This window comes from Haliotis rufescens, unplaced genomic scaffold (assembly GCF_023055435.1).
Source record: "Haliotis rufescens isolate VD_foot unplaced genomic scaffold, xgHalRufe1.0.p SCAF_14, whole genome shotgun sequence".
Lineage (NCBI taxonomy): Eukaryota > Metazoa > Mollusca > Gastropoda > Lepetellida > Haliotidae > Haliotis > Haliotis rufescens.
Genome location: NW_025963824.1, coordinates 3,308,247 through 3,330,451, shown reverse-complemented (window position 1 = coordinate 3,330,451; position 22,205 = coordinate 3,308,247). Strand labels below are relative to the sequence as shown.

Genomic DNA, 22,205 nt, shown 5'->3' with positions numbered 1-22,205 from the left:
GGAGGGTGTTGACCATGGCATTTGGTTCAGCCTGTTCTTAAATTGATCTTAAAATAAGCAATGTTGTAACACACCACGTCTACGAAGAGTAGTGACAGAAAGTGCTTCAGTTGCTGATAAAATAGTGGAGACCAACGGGAGGGTCCTTCCAACAGTGGTGTCAAGGTGAACGAGGCCTCTGTCATCCACTGAAGAAGCTGAGTACGGTCGCTTAGGAGCTAATGTTGCGATGTCACCATCTAGTTCCAGAGCAATCGTAGACAAGCCATGAGTCCCTGCACCTGCCAATACAAAGATTGGAGATTAAAGCCGATAAAGAAGATGGTGAAAGGATCCAAATGCTTTGTCTAAATGGGTGGCCATATCCTGTAGGACTGGTCTCAGAGGGAGTGTGATGTTGGGCGACGAGGCTGAAGGCATAACAAATGATGATAAAGTGTCCTCCGTTGAAGTGTTTTTTAACAATTGTAACTTATCTGCTATCCAGATAAGTACAGCAATCGGATCTGCTATGTCAAAGCTCCCAGAAGAGGAAGCTGGGGAGGTATAGTGGTCTCATGACTCTGAATCTGGTGGGTCATCCACTGAAAGGGATGTAGTGGGTGTTGATGCAGATGGAGGTACCGTATTTGGTACAGCAGGTGCCGGTTGGGGAAAGATATGCTGCTGTTACAGCCTGAAACAGAGAATGAATCTGTTCTGCTGGAATAGCAGAAAGCTCGCGAGGGATCCATGATGTAGGGATGATGGAGCTTGTGATGTTGCGGGAGTGATTCAGAGGAAGGGCGTTGAACCGGAGGTGGCGATGGGGAGCCGGTACGACGAGTAGGTGAAGTAGAACTCTTCCTATCTTTAGGTGAAGGACATCTACTATGAGGGGTGTTCATTAAAGATTTCCCCTGACCCACTTCCGATGGACCTAGTGGAATGAAACTTGGCATAGGTATTAGTCATTCTCCACATAGGAACCACCAAGAGTTACACACTTCTCCCATCGTTTTATGGAGTTCTTAAACCCGGACTTGACTTCAGAAATCAGTGTTTCATCATCTGTGAAACGTTTTCCCTCCAAAAATGACTTCATGGTTGGAAAGAGGTGGAAGTCAGATGTTGCAAGGTCAGGAGAGTAAGGAGGATGTGGAAGGATTTCATAGCCACAGGACCGCGCTTCTGTCTGGGCAACATGAGAGTTGTGTACTGGAGCAATGTCTTGCAGGAGACGGACACCCTTGGTCAGCATGCCACGCCTCTTAAGCTTGATAGCGTCCCGCAATTTCCGCAGCAGTGAAGCATAATAAGCTCCTGTAATTGTGGTTCCCTTTGCCAAGAAATCCATCATCGCTACTCCGTGCTGGTCCCAAAACACTGTGAGCATGACCTTGCCTGCAGAGGGTTGGACACGTGCCTTCTTTGACTCCACGTGCTTCCATTGCAAGAGAAAACACGTCTGCTCAAAGTGCAGACAGGTCTCCGTGTGGACTGCTCGTCCCTTATAAAGAATAACTATCCCAAACAGGGATATAAGTAAATTTGCAGGCAATTAGACGACAAAAATATGAAGATCGCTTGCAAGCGAAAAAGAAAAACCCAAAATGGATTCCTGTAATAACAACACGTCATCCCTGCATTGCGATTTGAAAGAGAATGAGCTGACTCGGATAGACACGTGTTCATTGCAAGAAGGTCACCCAGCATGCATAGCGCATGACCCAGATCTGGGAGGTGACCATTGCGATGTGAGGTATAACAGGGTTAATTAACTTTAGAAGCTGGAAACCTATATTTTAGATACGTTTTGACCCAGAATCGAGTGAGTGAGTGTGTGAGTTTGATTTTACGGCACTTTTAGCAATATTCCAGTAATAACACGGCGGGTGGCACCAGAAATGGGCTTCACACATTGTACCCATGTCGGGAATCGAACCCAGGTCCTCGGCGTGATGCTTGAGCCACTAGAGGTACCCGACCGCCCCGTCAGAATCGAAAGAAGAAAGAGATATGCATAGTGTGAGATAAGTTTTAAAATTCCTTTTTACGAATGACCCTTAGTGTTCTGATTATCAACATCACAGTTTAAACAAAAATAGTTTATTTAACTATTGTGTACCATTTCATTAACATAAAGCTCAATTCTTATTATTCTGGAAGTGTAGACCTCAGAGTGTTGATGAGATTTTAAGCTTCAATTCAGTTCAGGATAAATTCGGAAAGCTGAATTGTCCAAACTGTGCCACATCAGGCGAAATCTTTTGAATAATCTTACCTCCAGTATCATCACAAAAAAAGCCTGTGTTAGTTCCACTGCAGCCAAGTGTACAGTGCCCAGTTTGATGGTTGCATCTCTGTTCTAGACAGTTCCGGCTGCAGTCTTGATTACACAGATCACCATGCCAACCACGCTGGCATCCCTCAGAACACTTCCCCGTGTCCGTGTTACAGTAGGGAACATCAAGCGGAGAAAGACGGGCACAGTTCTGGGGGCATGTTAGGTTGCAGTGCTCGCCATATAAGCCCCAATTACATGCTGTGTAGCCCTGGACAGCCACGACTGAAATAGAGCATCAAATGATAATCCTAGCAGATCATCTTCATGAATATCAACATCTGGATAATCCATTGTTATGTGAATCGTTTACTGTTCTTATCACTAAAGCTTCTGGCTTTAACATCTAAATTTGCAAACTACGGGGTTTTTTTCCAATCCACTGACCAAAATTTACTCTTCTTATCATAAAAGCTTCTTAAGCATCTAAATTCTTTTTACCTAGTGGTACTACTTTCAGATCAATCCTTATTCAGTTTGTTCATCAATAGTGTCTGTTGTTTAATTGGTATAGAAAGAGGTGCCAATTTATTATGCGTGTATATATCATTTGTTTTCATTTCCAGTTATCATTTTACACAGGTTACTCACAGAATGGCAGCACAAGTTGGAAGAGTCGCATCATCGTTGAACCAATACCTGAAACGGAAGGAATGCCTTTTACTATGCATATTTGAAATACCAAAAGACATTTTCAAGATACCAATATTGGGATTAAAATAAATACTGGACACATATTCTTTCCAACCTTCAGAAGGCATGATTAACATAGAAATGATAAGAAAATAAATAGTACACGGCTTTCATAAGCACCACTGAGACTGGTTTTATCAGCGGACATGCAACGAGGTTTCCAGCCTTATTTCAAACCAAAATGTCCAATGAGGACAGACTGGGGACTAACCGATCACTCAATGTAAATAGGTTCATATACATAGTCTTCTTTAAACCATCGTATTGTAAAGAATACACCAATGTGTCAAAATTAATTAAATGTGACACAAGTATCAATAGAGGTTATCACGCGAGTGTGTTTGGGGATGGTAAATATCCTGCATTAGAAATAAACATAGTATTTAGCGAGCCTTGGCGAGCTAAATACATAGTGTTTATTCCTAATACAGGATATTTACCATCCCCAACTACACAAGCCTGATAACCTTTTTATCATATAATGTCATTCTTTAATTCTGTACATCAAAATCGCTTTCACTCTTTCACAAACATTACCGAAACATTGCGAGTTTTCCTGGAATGCGCGCATTAATATTTATTACGTCATAGGGTAAGTGATGTGTCAGTCGGACAGTGACAGTAGCCAAAATAGTTCCAACTGAAATCTATTTTTTATACAGTGGCGAAGCAACATAAACGCAAAACAACAATTGTTTTTAATTTCCTTTCGCGGCAATCCATCGGTCTGTCCGCTAGAGTAACTGCCCTTTGTCAAAGGGAAGCTACTCTAACCCTAGTCTATGAGACGTCACGGCCACGGTCAAACGTTGTTGACAGTCGGTCTGTCCTGTCATAACGTTAAGAAGTGTAGTCAGATGTACACACAGCGACAAAACTAAACAAGGTAACAATTCAAACATATTTCGGCCAAATCCAACTATTTTAATATGTGGAGAAGGTTTCAAGCCGCAGGGGTCTAGTACTCTACAAGCATAGATATGGCTACTGATCCCACTTGGCTAGGCCTCGTGCCGTCGCAAATGTTTCGAAATTTATATCTCCAAAGTTGCCAAAACTTATAAAATCCCTTAGCTACGTCACAGCGAGACACTGATTTTCAGTATATTAGACTGTTCTTTTGATAATGATAGCAATTATCCCTGTAGTTTATCCAGATTCACGATCGTTAATTCTGACTCCATCGCCGAATGACGAGGGCGAGGCCATGTTTGCTTATAAACAGTGAGAGTAGTCCCTACTTGACCTTTGATATTTGCATCTCTATCCGCATATGACCCCAACAGATATCGTTTTTATCCGCTGGCTTTATCCTGCCGAGAAACCTACCCATTATATGATAAAAGGTAATAGTATATAGTTCATGGAAATACAAAGCACAGACATATTCTCTTTTTTCAGATGTTATATTATTCAGAGATTTTTTTGTGGAGGTTTTCACATTGAAGAGCATTTCACCTATCTCATGGATTGATACACAATATGAGCGATGTCATCCATTATCTTTATTGTTCATTTTGTTCTTTTTAGAGGGATTGTGCAAATCCTCACTACTAAATTCAAATACGATAAGTTTTCTATTCAGTGTGTAGGTTAATATTTGAAATAGATATAAAATCATCCTAGTGTATGGAGCATAATATGTTTACTCATAAAGGAAACATATCACGTGGTTGTGGTTATCATAACCCTGCACAATTCATTTTTTCCGGCTAATGAGGAAAAAGAAACTTTTTAAAAGAGAGTGAGTCATAGGCGGCTAATAAGGACAAACCAACTTTACACACACACACAAACCCAGCTGAAAACCGGACAGTGTGGCACAGCTTCCACTAACACACAACTGTACGTATTCCTGTTGTGTTGAGCTTACAGAACACATCATGACACTGTTGAAGTTCATATGTATGACGTATCTGATAATTTCTTCGAAAGGTAAGAGTTCTAGCTTCAAATTGTCTCATATACTAGTATTTTGTCTTCTTTTCTCGCATTCTCTTATAAGTAAAGTTGTCCCATAAACTGATTTCAGTCAGTGGATCATGTACAGAATTTGTCTTAAAATAAAGCCTGATGTAACAAAGTAACTGCTTGCATATTCTTAAATGTGGTCTGCTGACGACATATCGTTGCCTTAATGAATAAGAAGTTAGTGTATGCTGTTAATGTGACATATGCTCTTATTACAGGGTACTGAAGCCATAGTATCAATTATCAAATATTGAAGTCTTTTCAATTTCAGGCGACCAGTGCAAGTATAACCAGCACTGTTCAGACTGTGACAGAAGTACAGGGCATTGCCTCACAGGCTGTGACCCTGGGTATTTTGATCAGATCTGCAGTTCAGAATGCAGCAGGAACTGCAGAAATCACTCATGTCAGTTGTCAATCTCCGGCATTGGTGCTTGCACTGAGGGTTGTGTCCCTGGATATCAAGGTCCTGGGTGCAGCATACGCTGTGACAGTCCAGGGGGTACCTGTGTAGCATGTCCAGGTAGTTGTGATGGAGGATATTGTCAGCTGGGCTCCTCCTGTGTGTCTGGATGTGTAGACTCCTACTACGGGACTGGCTGTAAGACGTGTTCAAGTAGATGTAAGTCCTGCAACAGGATGACAGGATTGTGCAAGGAGTGCCATCCAGGATATTTCGGTCCAAACTGTGATTATTCCTGTGATCATTGCCTGGGATTCTGTGAACATAGATGCGCAGAGGACTGTCTTCCTGGATTCTATGGGACTTTCTGCGAGGAGAAGTGCAATGAAAATTGTGGACCAGACCCCAACGTTTCTACCAGCAAGCCTCTACAGGCACCACATGCTGGTTTACCTAACTGCCACAGAGCTAGTGGGGATTGTATCCACGGGTGTAAAGAGGGTTGGCATGGTCAACAGTGCTCTTCTCCATGCAGTCCTATTTGCGCCAATAAACGATGCAAGTCTACAGGTGACTGTGTAGATGGTTGTGTACCTGGACATTTCAGTAGAGAATGTAAACCTTGCCCTGTCAACTGCCTTCACAACATGTGCCACTCGGACAACGGGAAGTGTACAGACGGATGTACACGTGGCTTCTATGGTGGACTCTGCCAGCACACGTGTGAAGTGTGTCTTGATGGTGTCTGTGATCAGAAGATTGGTACCTGCACCAAAGGCTGCCACCTGACTGAACTGAAGTGTGATTCTACCTGCACGTTCAACTGTTCTATAGCGGAATGCCGGAAAGCGGAACATTGCAACCAAGGTAATTATAACTCTATTATTCTTCCTCGTTGAATCAGTTCAGTTGAATGTGTTATATTATACTCAACAACAAAAGTACCAGTGAGTACCAATATTTTAGTGTATTTTTCAAACAAGTAAAGGTTGTTTTCAATATTATAGTACATGTATGGAATCAAGTGTCAAAAACGCAACTGCTACAGAAAAGCATGCATTCCATGCAAAAGTTGACTTTCATGCAGGCCCCATGCATTTCACTACCCAAGAATGGGTATAAAAACATGTGCGTTAACGGGATTACATATGCATTGTTTAGCACCGTGCTGACAACAATCACTCAGATAAACAACAAAATTACGCAATTACTCAACATTATGAAATGCCATGCCTGTCCGAAAATGAGCGTTGGCGAACCATTGGTATGCTTGAAGCAGGATCGGGTCAACGTGATGTTGCAAGACAATTTAACGTCCACAGAAACACCATTTGGTGTTTATGGCAACGTTGGCAACAGAAGAATGCAGTCAGATACCATCCTCAGAGTGGCAGGCCACGAGTAACCAATAATCGACAAGACAACTGGATTCGAACAACACACCTACGAAATCGATTCCAGCCAGCAACAGTGCCTGCAAGAACCATCCCTGGCCTTCGACGAATATCTTCACAACCCGTACGTCGTCGCCTCAGATGTGCAGGGATTGTCACCAGAAGACCCACTAGACATCCAATTTTGACAGAAAACCACCGTCAAACACGTCAACAGTGGTGCAGACAGCGTCTACGCTGGACGGCCATGCATTGGGCACAAGTTCTATTCACTGATCGAGTCTTGTTTCCACCTCAGCCACAGCGATGGACGGATTCGAGTGGACCGACGTCGAGGTGAACGTTACGTCAAACGTTGTGTCATGGAAGAAGATCGGTTCGGGAGCGGCAGCGTTATGGTATGGGGTAGGATTACAGCAAGACAGAGGACCCGTTTGAATGTGGTAGAGGGAAATCTCAATGGACAGCGCTACCGCGAAGAGATCATCGGCCCTGTTGTTCTACCGTTTTTGCGTCGTCATGGCCTAGGCATCACCTTTCAACATGACATAGCCCAGCCACATATTGCTCGACTTGTTCAGGATTCTCTCTTAAACAAAACAACGTGAATGTCATTCCCTGGCCGGCTCGCTCCCCTGATCTCTCACCAATCGATCACATCTTGGATGAGATGGATCGGCACCTTCAACGTCAACCACGTGTTCCACAGACACTCCAGGAACTTCGAATCATGCTCCAGCATGGACGCCTTGTCCATTCCATGAGATGAAGATGTGTTGCGTGCAACCAGAGGGGACACACACGCTATTGATTTGTAAATTGGCATTTTGGCATGTTCATGTTTTTTTATGAAATCACGCATTTTCGGATGCATTATGGCAAATTAAACCATTTGAATACTTACAGGAGTCTTTTATCTGTTGCAAACCGAAATTGTTTCAGATCAGGTAAAACATTTAATTTTATTCAATGTCACATGAACTTTTGTTGTTCAGTATATTTACTTTGTCCATATTTTGCTATGAGAAGTTCGAGGGTTTAGATGGTGTTCCCATATCATGTGTCCTTTGATGTCTATTTGAAAACTGCCCTTATTGAATAAGCTTCTACCTATCATTTTATAACGCATTTCAGGTGATAGTGACACCAGCATTGTTGACCTGAAGATTGGACTATCAGCAGCCTTTTCACTTTTTGTAGTAATCATCCTGCTGGCCTTATCACCCATCTACTGCAAACATTTAAGAACTTTTAAGTGAGTACAGTAAATATATATAATCAACCACTACTTTAATTAAATTAGATATGTGCATGGTTTAACACATTCATGCATTTTCAACTGGTTTCTTAACACATAACCATGCCACTTGTACCATAAAAGTATGTACTTATGCACTTGTCCTGTGGGAATTATGGTTTAGAAGAGATCTAGATCCCAAGTAACCAATGCTTATCAGGCTCGGTGACTTGGCGGAATTCTAGACATTCACTAGCCTGGAATGATGAGGGACGCCGATCATGATAGGTTGTGCAGACTGGATTATTAACATGATGCCACCATAAAGCTTGACTTATGCACTTTTTTTATATTCACAGACAGCACACAATACAGGGAATTATACCACATGAAGCACCAAGTCATGAGGACCAGGTACCCCCGGACTACTGTGAAATCAGAGACGAAGATGTTGACATCGTCAACATCGAGCTGCCAGGGATAAGAGGAGACGAATCAGTAACTGGAGCTGTCCCTGTCATGCCTGTTCTGGCAGACTGCTTTGCACCAGACTGCGATAGTGCAGACAGTGATGCTGCTACGTCAGAGGAGTCAGGTGTTGACGATAACACATACACTCACCTCGTGCGACCGGTTGTTGTTGACTGGTCGGAAACAGTAGTGAACTATGTATCTCCAATCGAGGAGTGATACAATGTAACCACAGCATGCTTAGTCTACAAATGATTTTGTATTTTGTTTTGTTTTTGTCAAATTAACTGCAATCAGTCACCAAATGTTACACAATCGGACAAACATTGACATAGACAAAATATAACATGTTTAAAAGCAACATTGAGACAGAGGAAATTCGTAATCATAATGTCTCCTTGATGATTATTATATGGCGTTCAATATGAAAAGTGAGGTATCCCATTTTATATTTTTCATCCTTCTGTCAATATATATGTTAGTGTTGAGGTTTTTTAGAAACTAGACAGACGCGGGGGGTACTGTTAATCAATCCTAACCTGTATAACCTCGAACGTCATAATACTACCATTGGCAGGAAGAGTCCAGTCGTTTTATGAACAAGCCTGTGACTGAGTTTTATCGATCGATGTGATTGTCACGTAATACAGTCGCAATGTGTCTCCCCGCCTTGTTGAGTGAAGATTTTTCAAGACAGATAATTCTTATTTTTATCCATACTTAACCTCACTCTTGGTATCAATTGGGTTACGTCCGGGTTGGGTTAGTTTCATAACAATATTGATGTAAGCGTGTGTTTACTTAATCAATGAGTACATAATTATAAGGACGTTTTGTAAATACATTTATTTCAGAGAGCAGTTGACATGTTGAATTTCACCTTCTGCATTTTACCAACAATGGTTGCTAATTGCCAGAATCAATTTATTTGTTTTAATTTTGTTATTGTTTCATTGATTTGTTTAGATTTTGCTTTCTGTGTTTGTGATAGGTCGAATGTTGCTTTTTTTTCCAGACTTCGATTTCATTTCCAAAGTTTATGTTTCGTTTTACAAGTACAAGATTTATAGATTTCGATGTTTAGACCAAGAACATGCAGATGTATTTATGAAGGATAAAAAAGGACATTGCTTGGATTTAGTATGTTCACTTTGTTAACTTTGTTAACCTTTCAACTCCTTTTAGAAATATGAAATGAAAGGTTACTGAGTTATGTTGCAGTTAAAGAGGTTAATGTCAAATGTACACGTGTATGTACACTTTGTAAGAAAGGATTGTAAATATTCCAAGAACTTTATTCGTATATATATTAATTTCAATCTATGCATATGCTTATTGCCTTGTCAAAGGGACACTTTGAACAGTCATGTTAGCCGATGGGTCACAGAATGTCAGTGAATGTCACTATACAGGCTAATAAACGTTGTCGCAATTCCGCCTCGTTTCCATGTTTCAACATTATTCAGGCTCATTGAACAATATCACTGGCGGCGAGTACCACGGATAAATAGGAAGCGTTCATTTCATTTTCTGTAATTATTGGAATGTATATGAAAGGTGAAATGTATGTTTATTTCTGTGTACTCTAAGCATGCAGCTTTTCAAATTTAATGCCACATCTTTCGGGGGTACATTTCGTCAGAATAATAACAATAATAATGATATGACTTAATAAACAATAACCCGTTCCACATTCATAAGAAGAATGTTTGCCAATAGCAGAGTCGATTGTACGATTCCGACTCTATCATGAGCATGTGCTTATGAATCACTATACAATCGTGATGATACCAGCTGTTCGCGAAAAGGCAAACGTATCCTGCCCCACCGGTGGCACCTGCCACAAACACATGCAAAGGCACCTAAAATAGTGGGAAACATATGGCACAAGTCAAAATAGACTATTGCAACGGATATGTTTGTCACTGATGCGTCAAACTTAGAAATTCATTTAACAAAGAAACAGTTCAAATGCCATGTAGAGCAAACTAAAGGCAATAAACGGTACCCAAAATTCACCAAACATCCATAAAAGTGACAACCACCCAGATAACAAAATAAAAGCACAAACATTAGCACCACACTATCAACATATAAGCAGTACCACAAATCATCAACCTTCACGCCAACAGACAATACTCACAACACCAGCTAACATCAACAACTATCCAAAGCCCATATACCCTACAACGCGCCCCTAACAATTCAACAGCTGACACATACTCACAAAAGCAAAACCACGTCACCTTGGTCAGACAACATAACTTATCAACATAAACGGCAAAATACTTCTATTCAAACTCCTAAACACAATTTGAGACACCGCACAATTGCCTACCACACGGAAACAAGAACTTGTAATCCCAATTAAAAAAATGCATCACCCAGACTCATATCGACCCATATCACTCACATCTAATATTTGCAAAATCATGGACACAATAATTAAAGGGGGCCTTGAACACCACATTGACACAATCATATAATTTCGTACGTGCAGACCAGAGCAGGTTCGTGATAAACAGAACCACTCTAGATCCAATTGAACATGACATCCACGGAGCCCATTCCAGTAGCCATACTCTTCAACACACCTTACATGAAAAACTACTCCCTATCCTCATCACAAAATAACATTGAAATCAACTAATGCACACAAACAAAATTCCTAGACCTAATACTAGACCAACACTTAGCATACACACTCCATTTCAAACACATCATCATCAAATAATACAACAAAGATCTAAACCCTCCAGCATGTCACTAGCCGATAGACGTTCCACTCGTTGCCGACTACGAATAGCTCGTTTATACAAAAACAATGAATGTAATCAAGTAATCACAACTGTATAAGACATTAACGATCTTGTATAGGTCTTTTGTCGTCAACACTTGTTTTTAACATATTCATCTCATGATCCCCTCCATTTTCTAAGAGTATGTATTCAGTACCTAAATGTGAATGTAAATATGTGATGATGACGTGTCATTCCTTAATCAGTACCATGTTCTTGTATAAATGTTAACGCTGGTAATGATAGAGATATAGCTCAATACAATAGTTTTGTATCATTTCCTTGTTACAGTTTAAAGTTAATTGTGAATTGCCATATTTTTAACATGCAGACAGAACACATTTGATCAGTAGAAACAAAACACAGTGATTAATTGGTCAAGAGTTCACAGTATTTTTCAACCACGACACAAACATGAGTTCATGATCTGATATGATATATGGTATTTAATTTATGTGTCAAGACATGTGACAAAGACAGGTCAGACTCGAACAATTTAAAAAAGATACTTTTAACATCCGGAGAGTAGTGCGAGCTTTGCAGATGTTTACCTGCTCTGTGAACAGCCTACCCTGTCTTGTTTAGGGTTGGACTGAAACTTAGTAAACTAAATTGAGTATCAAACCTTGTGTTGTGTTCATCCCTGTATGTGTGTGTGCTGGTATATGATTGCTCATGGAGAAAGCTAGGTGGAACAGTCGTCAGACCCCTCACTCATTGACTTAGAGAAACTCCGATGACCAGGCGAGTTGCAGAGGCATGGCTTAACTGACCATGACGGCACGGAGCGGCAATATGTTTAGGTAACGGTTGAAGGGTCCCTTTCGTCCAATGGTAACACAGTGGGCTAGCACTATAAAATCGGCATTATTCAGGACTAGTACAAGCTATATGAGTGCAATAATCTTGAACGCGACTTTTTACCCCATTTCATCTCACTTATTACATTGTTTATTCATAATACATGATATTTGCCACCTGAAAACACATTGGCGGGATAATCTCTACACATCACGTGGAACCATATAAAAGGGGCAATGCTATTGTGCAGTGCATTATCGTTTGGAGACATCTTTAGTGTATCTCAGTAAATCTTTACTGACTATGGACATTATGTATAAAAACACAAATGGTGCCAGTTACGAGCATTGCCCGCACTCCGCCCCAAATGATGCAAGGTTGGTTTCATATTAAAAGGTTTCAGATTCGCTTGTGTTCTGCTCACAAATAAGGAAATCGGTCACAACAGTGACAACAGTTGGAGATAATCTGCAGGCTACAACTGCATTACTATTTGCCACAGTTGTGGCCCTCAGTTGAGTCAGGATCCGGAATTAGTTTGTTCGAAGTCTAGATTCTTCTGGTTATGACCCATATTGTCACCAACAAAATTTGTTGTGAATTATCGTACAGGAAGGACCACCCACTGCATGCAAATGGGAATCAAGAAGATTGATGAACTTTTCTCGTATGTTACACAAGTACAAGTTGACCAGTTTTACAAATGTTGTTATAACTGAGGTGAATGCCTGTCGATTGCTAAGCCAACTCTGGAAATGCACCACAGGCACTCACAGGAGTCACTGAAGCTGTCCTTGACGCATTCCGTCCTTCTCCAGAGAGAGTCAACAGGAGAGAGAGCTCGGATGTCAGTCAAGCTGAGCCACAGCCTGGGACGGATGCACCAAGCCAAGAATCAGAACACCATGTATCAGATAGATGGGTCCAGCTGTCCATGTAATATCTGAGTGACTTCGAAGGGTGACTGTGTAAATAGATCGAATACTAGTAACCTTTGAATGTCACGTACGATAGCCACCTTGTTGGGTTGAGTGTTTCTGTTAATTTCAATTTTAATCGTTCCTTTGACCTACTGTTAGTACTGCTGAGTCAAATTTGTATTGTGCGTAGTCAATTAGGACTCAATGAAGCTTACTATATGCAATAAGTCGAGTAAGCTTTCAGCGGGAGGACACCCCAATCCCAATTCAGCATAGTGAATGTCATCACAGTTAATGATAGTGAATGCCATCACAGTTAATGATAGTGATGCCATCACAGTTAATGATAGTGAATGTCAACACAGTTAATGATAGTGAATGCCATCACAGTTAATGATAGTGAACGCCATCACAGTCCAGGATAGTGAATGTCATCACAATTCAGGATAGTGAATGCCATCAAAGTCCAGGATAGTGAATGTCATCACAGTTCAGGATAGTGAATGTCATCAAAGTCCAGGATAGTGAATGCCATCACAATTCAGGATAGTGAATGCCATCACAGTCCAGGATAGCGAATGTCATCACAATTCAAGATGGTGAATGCCATCACAGTCCAGGAGAGTGAATGTCATCACAATTCAGGATAGTGAATGCCATCACAGACCAGGATAGTGAATGTCATCACAATTCGGATAGTGAATGCCATCACGGTTAATGATAGTGAATGTCATCACAGTAAATGATAGTGGATGTCATCGCATTTAATGATAGTGAATGTCATCACAGTTAATGATAGTGAATGTCATCATAGTGAATGATAAGTGAATGTCATCACATTTAATGAAAGTGAATGCCATCACAGTTAATGATAGTGAATGCCATCACAGTTAATGACAGTGAATGTCATCACAGTTAATGATAGTGAATGTCATCACAGTTAATGATAGTGAATGCCATCACAGTTAATGATAGTGAATGCCATCACAGTTAATGATAGTGAATGCCATCACAGTTAATGATAGTGAATGTCATAACAGTTAATGATAGTGAATGCCATCACAGTTAATGATAGTGAATGCAATCAAAGTTAATGATAGTTATTGTCATCACAGTTAATGATAGTGCATGTCATCACAGTTAATGATAGTGAATGTCATCACAGTTAATAATAGTGAATGACATCACAGTTAATGATAGTGAATGCCATCACAGTTAATGATAGTGAACGCCATCACAGTTAATGATAGTGAACGCCATCACAGTCCAGGATAGTGAATGTCATCAAAGTCCAGGATAGTGAATGTCATCAAAATTCAGGATAGTGAATGCCTTTAAAGTCCAGGATAGTGAATGTCATCACAATTCAGGATAGTGAATGCCATCATAGTCCAGGATACTGAATGTCATCACAATTCAAGATAGCGAATGCCATCACAGACCAGGATAGTGAATGTCATCACCATTCAGGATAGTGAATGCCATCAGAGTCCAGTATAGTGAATGTCATCACAATTCAGGATAGTGAATGCCATCACAGTCCAGTATAGTGAATGTCATCACAATTCAGGATAGTGAATGCCATCACAGTCCAGTATAGTGAATGTCATCACAATTCAGGATAGTGAATGCCATCAAAGTCCAGGATAGTGAATGTCATCACAATTCGGGATAGTGAATGTCATCACAATTCAGGATAGTGAATGTCATCACAATTCAGGATAGTGAATGCCATCACAGCCCAGGAGAATGAATATCATTACAATTCAGGATAGTGAATGCCATCACAGACCAGGATAGTGAATGTCATCACAATTCAGGATAGTGAATGCCATCACAACTCAGGATAGTGAATGTCATCACAATTCAGGATAGTGAATGTCATCACAATTCAGGATAGTGAATGCCATCACGGCCCAGGATAGTGAATGCCATCACAATTCAGCATTGGAATGTCATCACAATTCAGGATAGTGAATGCCATCACAGTTCAGGATAGTGAATGTCATCAGAATTCAGGATAGTGAATGTCATCACAATTCAGGATAGTGAATGCCATCACAGCCCAGGATAGTGAATGCCATCACAATTCAGCATTGGAATGTCATCACAATTCAGGATAGTGAATGCCATCACAGTCCAGGATAGTTAGTGTCATCACAATTCAGGATAGTGAATGCCATCACAACTCAGAATAGTGAATGTCATCACAATTAAACATAGTGAATGTCATCACAATTCAGGATAGTGAATGCCATCACAACTCAGAATAGTGAATGTCATCACAATTAAACATAGTGAATGTCATCACAATTCAGGATAGTGAATGCCATCACAAGTTTGGATACTAAATGTCATCACAGTCCAGGATAGTAAATGCCATCACAATTCTTGACAATGAATGAGAACACAGCTCATGATAGTGAATGCCATCAAAATTCATGATGGTGAATGCAACACAGTTCATGATAGTCATTGCTGCCATAAGTCAGGATATTGAATGCCATCACACTTCATGATTCTGAATGCCAACACAGTTCATGATAGTGAATGTCATCATAGTTCATGATAGTGAATGCAACACAGTTCATGATAGTCATTAACATCATAATTCAGGATAGTGAATGCCATCACAGTTCATCATGGTGAATGCCAACACAGTTCATGATAGTGAATGTCATCATAGTTCATCATGGTGAATGCCAACACAGTTCATGATAGTGAATGTCATCATAGTTCATGATAGTGAATGCAACACAGTTCATGATAGTCATTAACATCATAATTCAGGATAGTGAATGCCATCACAGTTCATCATGGTGAATGCCAACACAGTCCAGGATAGTGAATGCCATCACAATTCATGTTAGTGAATATCATCACAGTCCAGGATAGTGAATGCCATCACAGTTCAGGAAAGTTAAAGACATCACAGTCCAGGAAAGTAAAAGACATCACAATTCATGATAGTGAATATCATGACAATTTAATATAGTGAATGCCATCACAGTCCAGGATAGTGAATGCCAGCATTGTCCAGGATAGTGAACGCCATCACAATTCATGATAGTGAATGCAAACACAATTCATGTTAGTATATGTCAACACAGTTAATGATATTGAATGCCAACACAATTCATGTTAGTAAATGCCAACATAGTTCATGATTATGAATATCATCACAATTCAGGATAGTGAATACCATCACAGTTCATGATAGTGAATGCCAACACAGTCCATGTTAGTAAATGCCAACATAGTTCATGATTATGAATATCATCACAATTCAGGATAGTGAATACCATCACAGTTCATGATAGTGAATGCCAACACAGTCCATGTTAGTAAATGCCAACATAGTTCATGATTATGAATATCATCACAATTCAGGATAGTGAATACCATCACAGTTCATGATAGTGAATGCCAACACAGTCCATGTTAGTGAATGCCAGTTCATGATAGTGAATGAAATCAAACTTCATGATAGTGAATATCATGACAATGTAGGATAGTGAAGGCCATCACAGTCGAGCATAGTGAATGTTTTACACAGTCCAGGAAAGTGAATATCATCACAGTTCAGGATAGTGAATGTCCTCATAGTTCATGTTAGTGAATGCCATCACATTTCAGGATAGTGAATGTCATCACAATTGAGGATAGTGAATTCCATCACAACTCTTCACAATGAATACCATCACTGTCCAGGATAGTTAATGCTTGGCATAAAAAATTGGGATAGTGAATGTCATCACAGTCCAGGAAAGTGAATGCCAACCCAATTCATGATAGTGAATGTCATCATAGTTCATGATAGTGAATGCAACACAGTTCATGATAGTCATTAACATCATAATTCAGGATAGTGAATGCCATCACAGTTCATCATGGTGAATGCCAACACAGTCCAGGATAGTGAATGCCATCACAATTCATGTTAGTGAATATCATCACAGTCCAGGATAGTGAATGCCATCACAGTTCAGGAAAGTTAAAGTCATCACAATTCATGATAGTGAATATCATGACAATTTAGGATAGTGAAGGCCATCACAGTCCAGCATAGTTAATGTTTTACACAGTTCGTGATAGTGAATATCATCACAGTTCAGGATAGTGAATTTCCTCACAGTTCATGTTAGTGAATGCCATCACAGTCCAGGATAGTGAATGCCATCACTATTCAGGATAGTGAATGCAAACACTGTTCATAATAGTGAATGCATTCACAATGCAGGATAGTGAATGTCAACACAGTCCAGGAATCTCAATTCAAGATAGTAAATACCGGCAATGAATGCATTCACAATTCAGGATACTGAATGTCATCACAGCCCAGGATAGTGAATGTCATAACAATTCAGGAAGGTGAATGCCATCACAGTCCAGGATAGTGAATGCCATCACAGTTTTGCTGCCAGCGTTAGCAACATGCTTTTTTATGAAAATTGTATGAGTGATCGGCAGTACATCAAGAGGCATTACCAGTATCAGTATTGATGTTCGATGACGTGAACCTCATGATTGTATTTATATAAGATCCCGCTAATCAAATACACAATCATGTGTATGCATGTGAAAAATGTCGCTGGCCCAAGACAAACTGATCTGACTAAGAAATACGATAACAGTCTTCTATAACATTTACAGTTAACTCATCTCGGGCAGACACTCCTTATTTCCCTGTACAGTGTAGGTTTTTGTCGTAATAAAGGTTGTCTCACTCACCTTCACGCAAATAAATACCATCAACACTCAGTTCACGTCCGACAAGGTGGCGGACACAGCTCTGATGTGCGAGTGTTATGTATGACTCTCTCCAGCTTCTCGATAAGAAACTGATAAGCGTCTACACTACACTACAGGTTGGTGATAACAAACAGCACACCAGCATATCACACATACAAACAACTATTTGATTGATGTAATCGTAAAGAAGACATAATCAATTTTTAATTCTTTAAGATTTTGCAATGAACAAATGGACAGATTGTACAATACCAAGGTTAGTATCAGTAGATGTTATGGCATTTCCATATAATACTGAATCCAAGTCATATCCCTTTATATAGTAGTACAGGTTGCAGTAGTTGCGACATGAAAAGAAGTGTTGGATCCTCATAATGATATCCACAGGAGCAGGTAGTAGACTCATGAATATGTATATTTGTTTATAAATGCACACTACCTCGACGGTTGAGTATGGAAGCACATTAGGCAATGTACATACAGTTTATGGGCTACTGCATATGTTGTTCATCCAAAAGAAATAAAAGGTCATTATTGCAGATTGATTTGACTGTTATTTAAATGCACAGTCCGCGATAGTCCAGCTATATGACGTCTGAGGGCACAGGTGGCCCAGTCGTCTGAGGCGTCGCGATTCGCTGTGCAGAGTTGCGTCCCTTGGGCACGCCAGACACCTATGATTGTGGGTTTGAATCTCGGTTCGCCCCAGATATTTTTACAGGATTTACAGCACCATACCCTTGCTCGTGGGTTTCACTGAAGTGGTAAACGTATGAGACCTGCATCACTGACACGCAGTAATATAACTGCAATACTGTTAAAAGTGGGGTTTAATCCAATTCACTCACTCACTCACTCACTCACTCACTCACTCACTCACTCACGTCTGTAAATAATCTATTCATAAAAGTCAGTGGTGATACCGTTGCCACATACTTATCCTAAGTATAGTGAACGCAGTAATGGCCTAACAAGGGCACAGAGAGACAAAATGGGATCGAACATAAGACATAAGTCATATTGCATGTAGAGCGGTTATTACCAGGACACTGGTAGGCGTCGACCACGAGTGTGACTAGGGGTCCCGGAGTCGACTGCTACCCCGGGTGTCTCTCTTCTCTCTCACCAGTACAATTATAGGGATTTATGCATGACAGTGAATGCATTTACAGAAGTACCACAACATTCTGATTGGACAATATGTGCAATTAATATGATACAGTTTAATTCAAACGGAGAGGAATATATTGACTTTAACTGATTGACATTTATGATTATCTATCTACAATGAAGACGTAACATGAATAACAGGTGGCATGTCGCTTGAGGCGTCAATCAGCAGTCCTTAAATAGGAATGACGGACATATTCAAAACGAGACGAACAGGACAAGCTGTAACACTTATTAAATCACCCAGCTTCCACCTCACATTTCTACTGTACAAGCTATATGATAGTTAATACGTAATAGAATTCAAATTGACAAAGAAAATTATCTAATAGAAGTTTTATTGTGTGACGTCAGCGCAAGCAAGGTTTTACTTTAATGATTTAGCCTTTTACTCTATATTTCTTTATGCTCATAGGTTTTGTAAATCTGAAATGCACGTTTGTATATACATGTGCTATGTCAAATCTGTGCAATACAGCGTATACCTGCATTAACTGATAAGCGTTATCTCTCTCCGTTGAAACATCAGTAACAACGCGATTGTGTATCGCGGCTGGGGATTCTTAAACGACCTAGTTCAATCTCTAGTGGCAATGTACCGCAACGTAACTTCGCTCGTGTTCTGCGTTGATTCCGGGTTATGGGCGTTTTGCTCGGCGTTGAGGCCATATTTAAAGAGCCTGTATGTTCGTAGCTTGTTTCCATTAATAATTTTCTGTTTGAGTAGCTCGATCTGACTGTTAGAAATGATGTATATATCAAGAATATGGATATTAGGCTCAGTCAACATGGATATAACTGTGTTTGTCCACAATTTAAGGAATCTTGTTGAACAATCACTCAGTCCTGGCCAATATTGATTGACGGACAGACACTTTTTTACCAAAATCGGATAATCTAGATCCGCTGTAAAGTAGATGGTAATAGCAAACCCATTTCACCACGAACAGCCACATTTGATGTTTTACATCCCACTCCCATGACACATCTACAAGCTCGATTTTGAACAACGTTTATACATCTGAATTCTCAGATCCGTAAGAAAGCATGGGAAGGACTTTGTGTACTTTGAATTTCCTATCATTTTCCGTCACTCGGTCATGAACGTAAAGCATAAATAATGTTTGGAATTCGTTATCATTCGTATTTCCAGTGTACAAGCATGGGTTGGGTTATGTATAACTGACTTACAGTATATTGTTTTGATATCAATTTACCCGAATGAATGAAACAAGTTATCCTTTTAAAACAGAAAGTTAATGACGTAGCTGTATGTCAATAACTAACAAAACTTCTGTAATATCGAGCATGACCTTATGTTATGCCTTATTTCAGACATGGGTGTCCAGGACTACACAATATGTGAGAGGGGGACGTACGAGCAGCGTACGATATTGATGGACCGATATTGAATAAACCGAGTCACGCACACTGATACCCCCCCTACACACACACACACACACACACACACACACACACACACACACACACACCTTTCCTGATGTATCTTCCCCCACGGCGGAGGTCCAGCATGTATATTAGCTGCTCTGTCAGACATAGATGATATTCGTCGTTACACGGGGAATACTGAAAGACGGATTGTGGTGTCACAGAATATATGTATTTCGAAGCAATGAAACACCGTTTTAGTTACGACTAGCTATCATGGTTTAAAGGCATATCGTCTTTCTATCCTACCTCGGAAATAGAAATATGTAGCTGACACGAAACTAATGATTGTGTGTAATGTTTTAATCATAAAAATTAACAGGTTATGTCCAGTAAAGAAAAGACGACACATCAAAAACTGTTATCAGTGTACGTTCGATACAGGTCCCCGTTATAATCAGTTTAACGATAAGATGAGACAGTTCGTGCAACATGGGCTTTATCACTTTAGATGCCACGCTCCCGTCAGAATCAGTGCAGTGAGAATATTTATAAGTCAGGTCGAGATGACATGGGTAGAGTAGCATCAGATTACATGATGCACCTGATGATAACAGGGATTGGTAACTATAAAGCAGACAAGTCTAACGCCACGTAGGTTGAAACCCATGACGAAACAACATGCTGACAACAATAGGATCATTATCAGAAACAATCTGGAATTCGAACTAATATAATCCAATCCTGAAACTTCTGAGGCACAAAACTCTACAAAGAAAATTGCGGCGTCAAGACCCGTGGATATGGGACAATGAAAAACAAGAAGAACAACAATAGATTTATGTGGTGTAGAAATCACACTTTTTAAATGTAGCACACCGAACCCACGTACACAATCTGTGTTGCTAACGTATTCAATCATGTATATGTTCCTACATACACACTATCATTGGGCCCATGTGGTTCACATCTATTCCATGGTATATATGTTCCTAAAGAAACACTATCATAAAATTAGGCCCATGTGGTCCAAATCCTTTTCATGCTATATGTGTTCCTACAGAAACACTATCATTGAGGCCAAGTGGTTCACATGTATCCCATGCTGTATTTGTTCCTACAGAAACACTATCATTAGGCCCATGTGGTTCGACTCTATTCCATGCTACATGTTCTCCTACAAAAACACTATCATTGGGGCCAAGTGGTTCAAATGTATTCCATGCTATATATATTCCTACAGAAACACTATCATTGGGGCCAAGTGATTCACATTTATTCCAAGGTATATATGTTCCTACAGTAACACTAACATTGGGGCCAAGTGGTTGACATCTATTCCATTCCATGGTGAATATGTACCTACAGAAACACCATCATTGGGGCAAAATGGTTCACACTAATTCCATGGTATATTTGTTCCTACAGAAACACTATCATTTGGGCCAAGTGGTTCAAATGTATTCAATGGTATATATCCTGCTACAGAAACACTATCATTGAGGCCATGTGGTTCAGATCTATTCCATGGCATATATGTTCCTACAGAAACACTATCATTGGGCCCAAGTGGTTCACACCTATTCCATGCTATATATGTTCCTTACAGAAACACTATCATTGGGGCCAAGTGTTTCACATTTATTCCGGGTATATATGTTCCTACAGAAACATCTATCATTGGGCCCAAGTGGTTCACACCTATTCCATGCTATATATGTTCCTACACAAACACTATCATTGGGCCCATGTGGTTCACATCTATTCCATGGTGTATATGTTCCTACACAAACACTATCATTGGGGCCAAGTGTTTCACATTTATTCCGGGTATATATGTTCCTACAGAAACACTATCATTGGGCCAAGTGTTTCACATTTAT

At 40.1% G+C, this 22,205-nt stretch overlaps 1 protein-coding gene across 1 annotated transcript in view; it reads right to left on the bottom strand.

The window, feature by feature from the left end:
* The window catches only part of LOC124125525 (multiple epidermal growth factor-like domains protein 10), a 41,586-nt gene extending 23,766 nt beyond the window's left edge, over positions 1-17,820 (bottom strand). Inside the window, exons 1-3 of the mRNA XM_048395645.1 lie at positions 17,743-17,820; positions 2,915-2,962; positions 2,264-2,548 (exon numbers count right to left, since the gene is read on the bottom strand). Of these exons, the coding sequence (XP_048251602.1) occupies positions 2,264-2,548; positions 2,915-2,948 (319 nt within the window). The 5' untranslated portion in view covers positions 2,949-2,962; positions 17,743-17,820. The remainder of the gene's footprint in view (positions 1-2,263; positions 2,549-2,914; positions 2,963-17,742) is intronic.
* Positions 17,821-22,205: the final 4,385 nt, after the last annotated feature.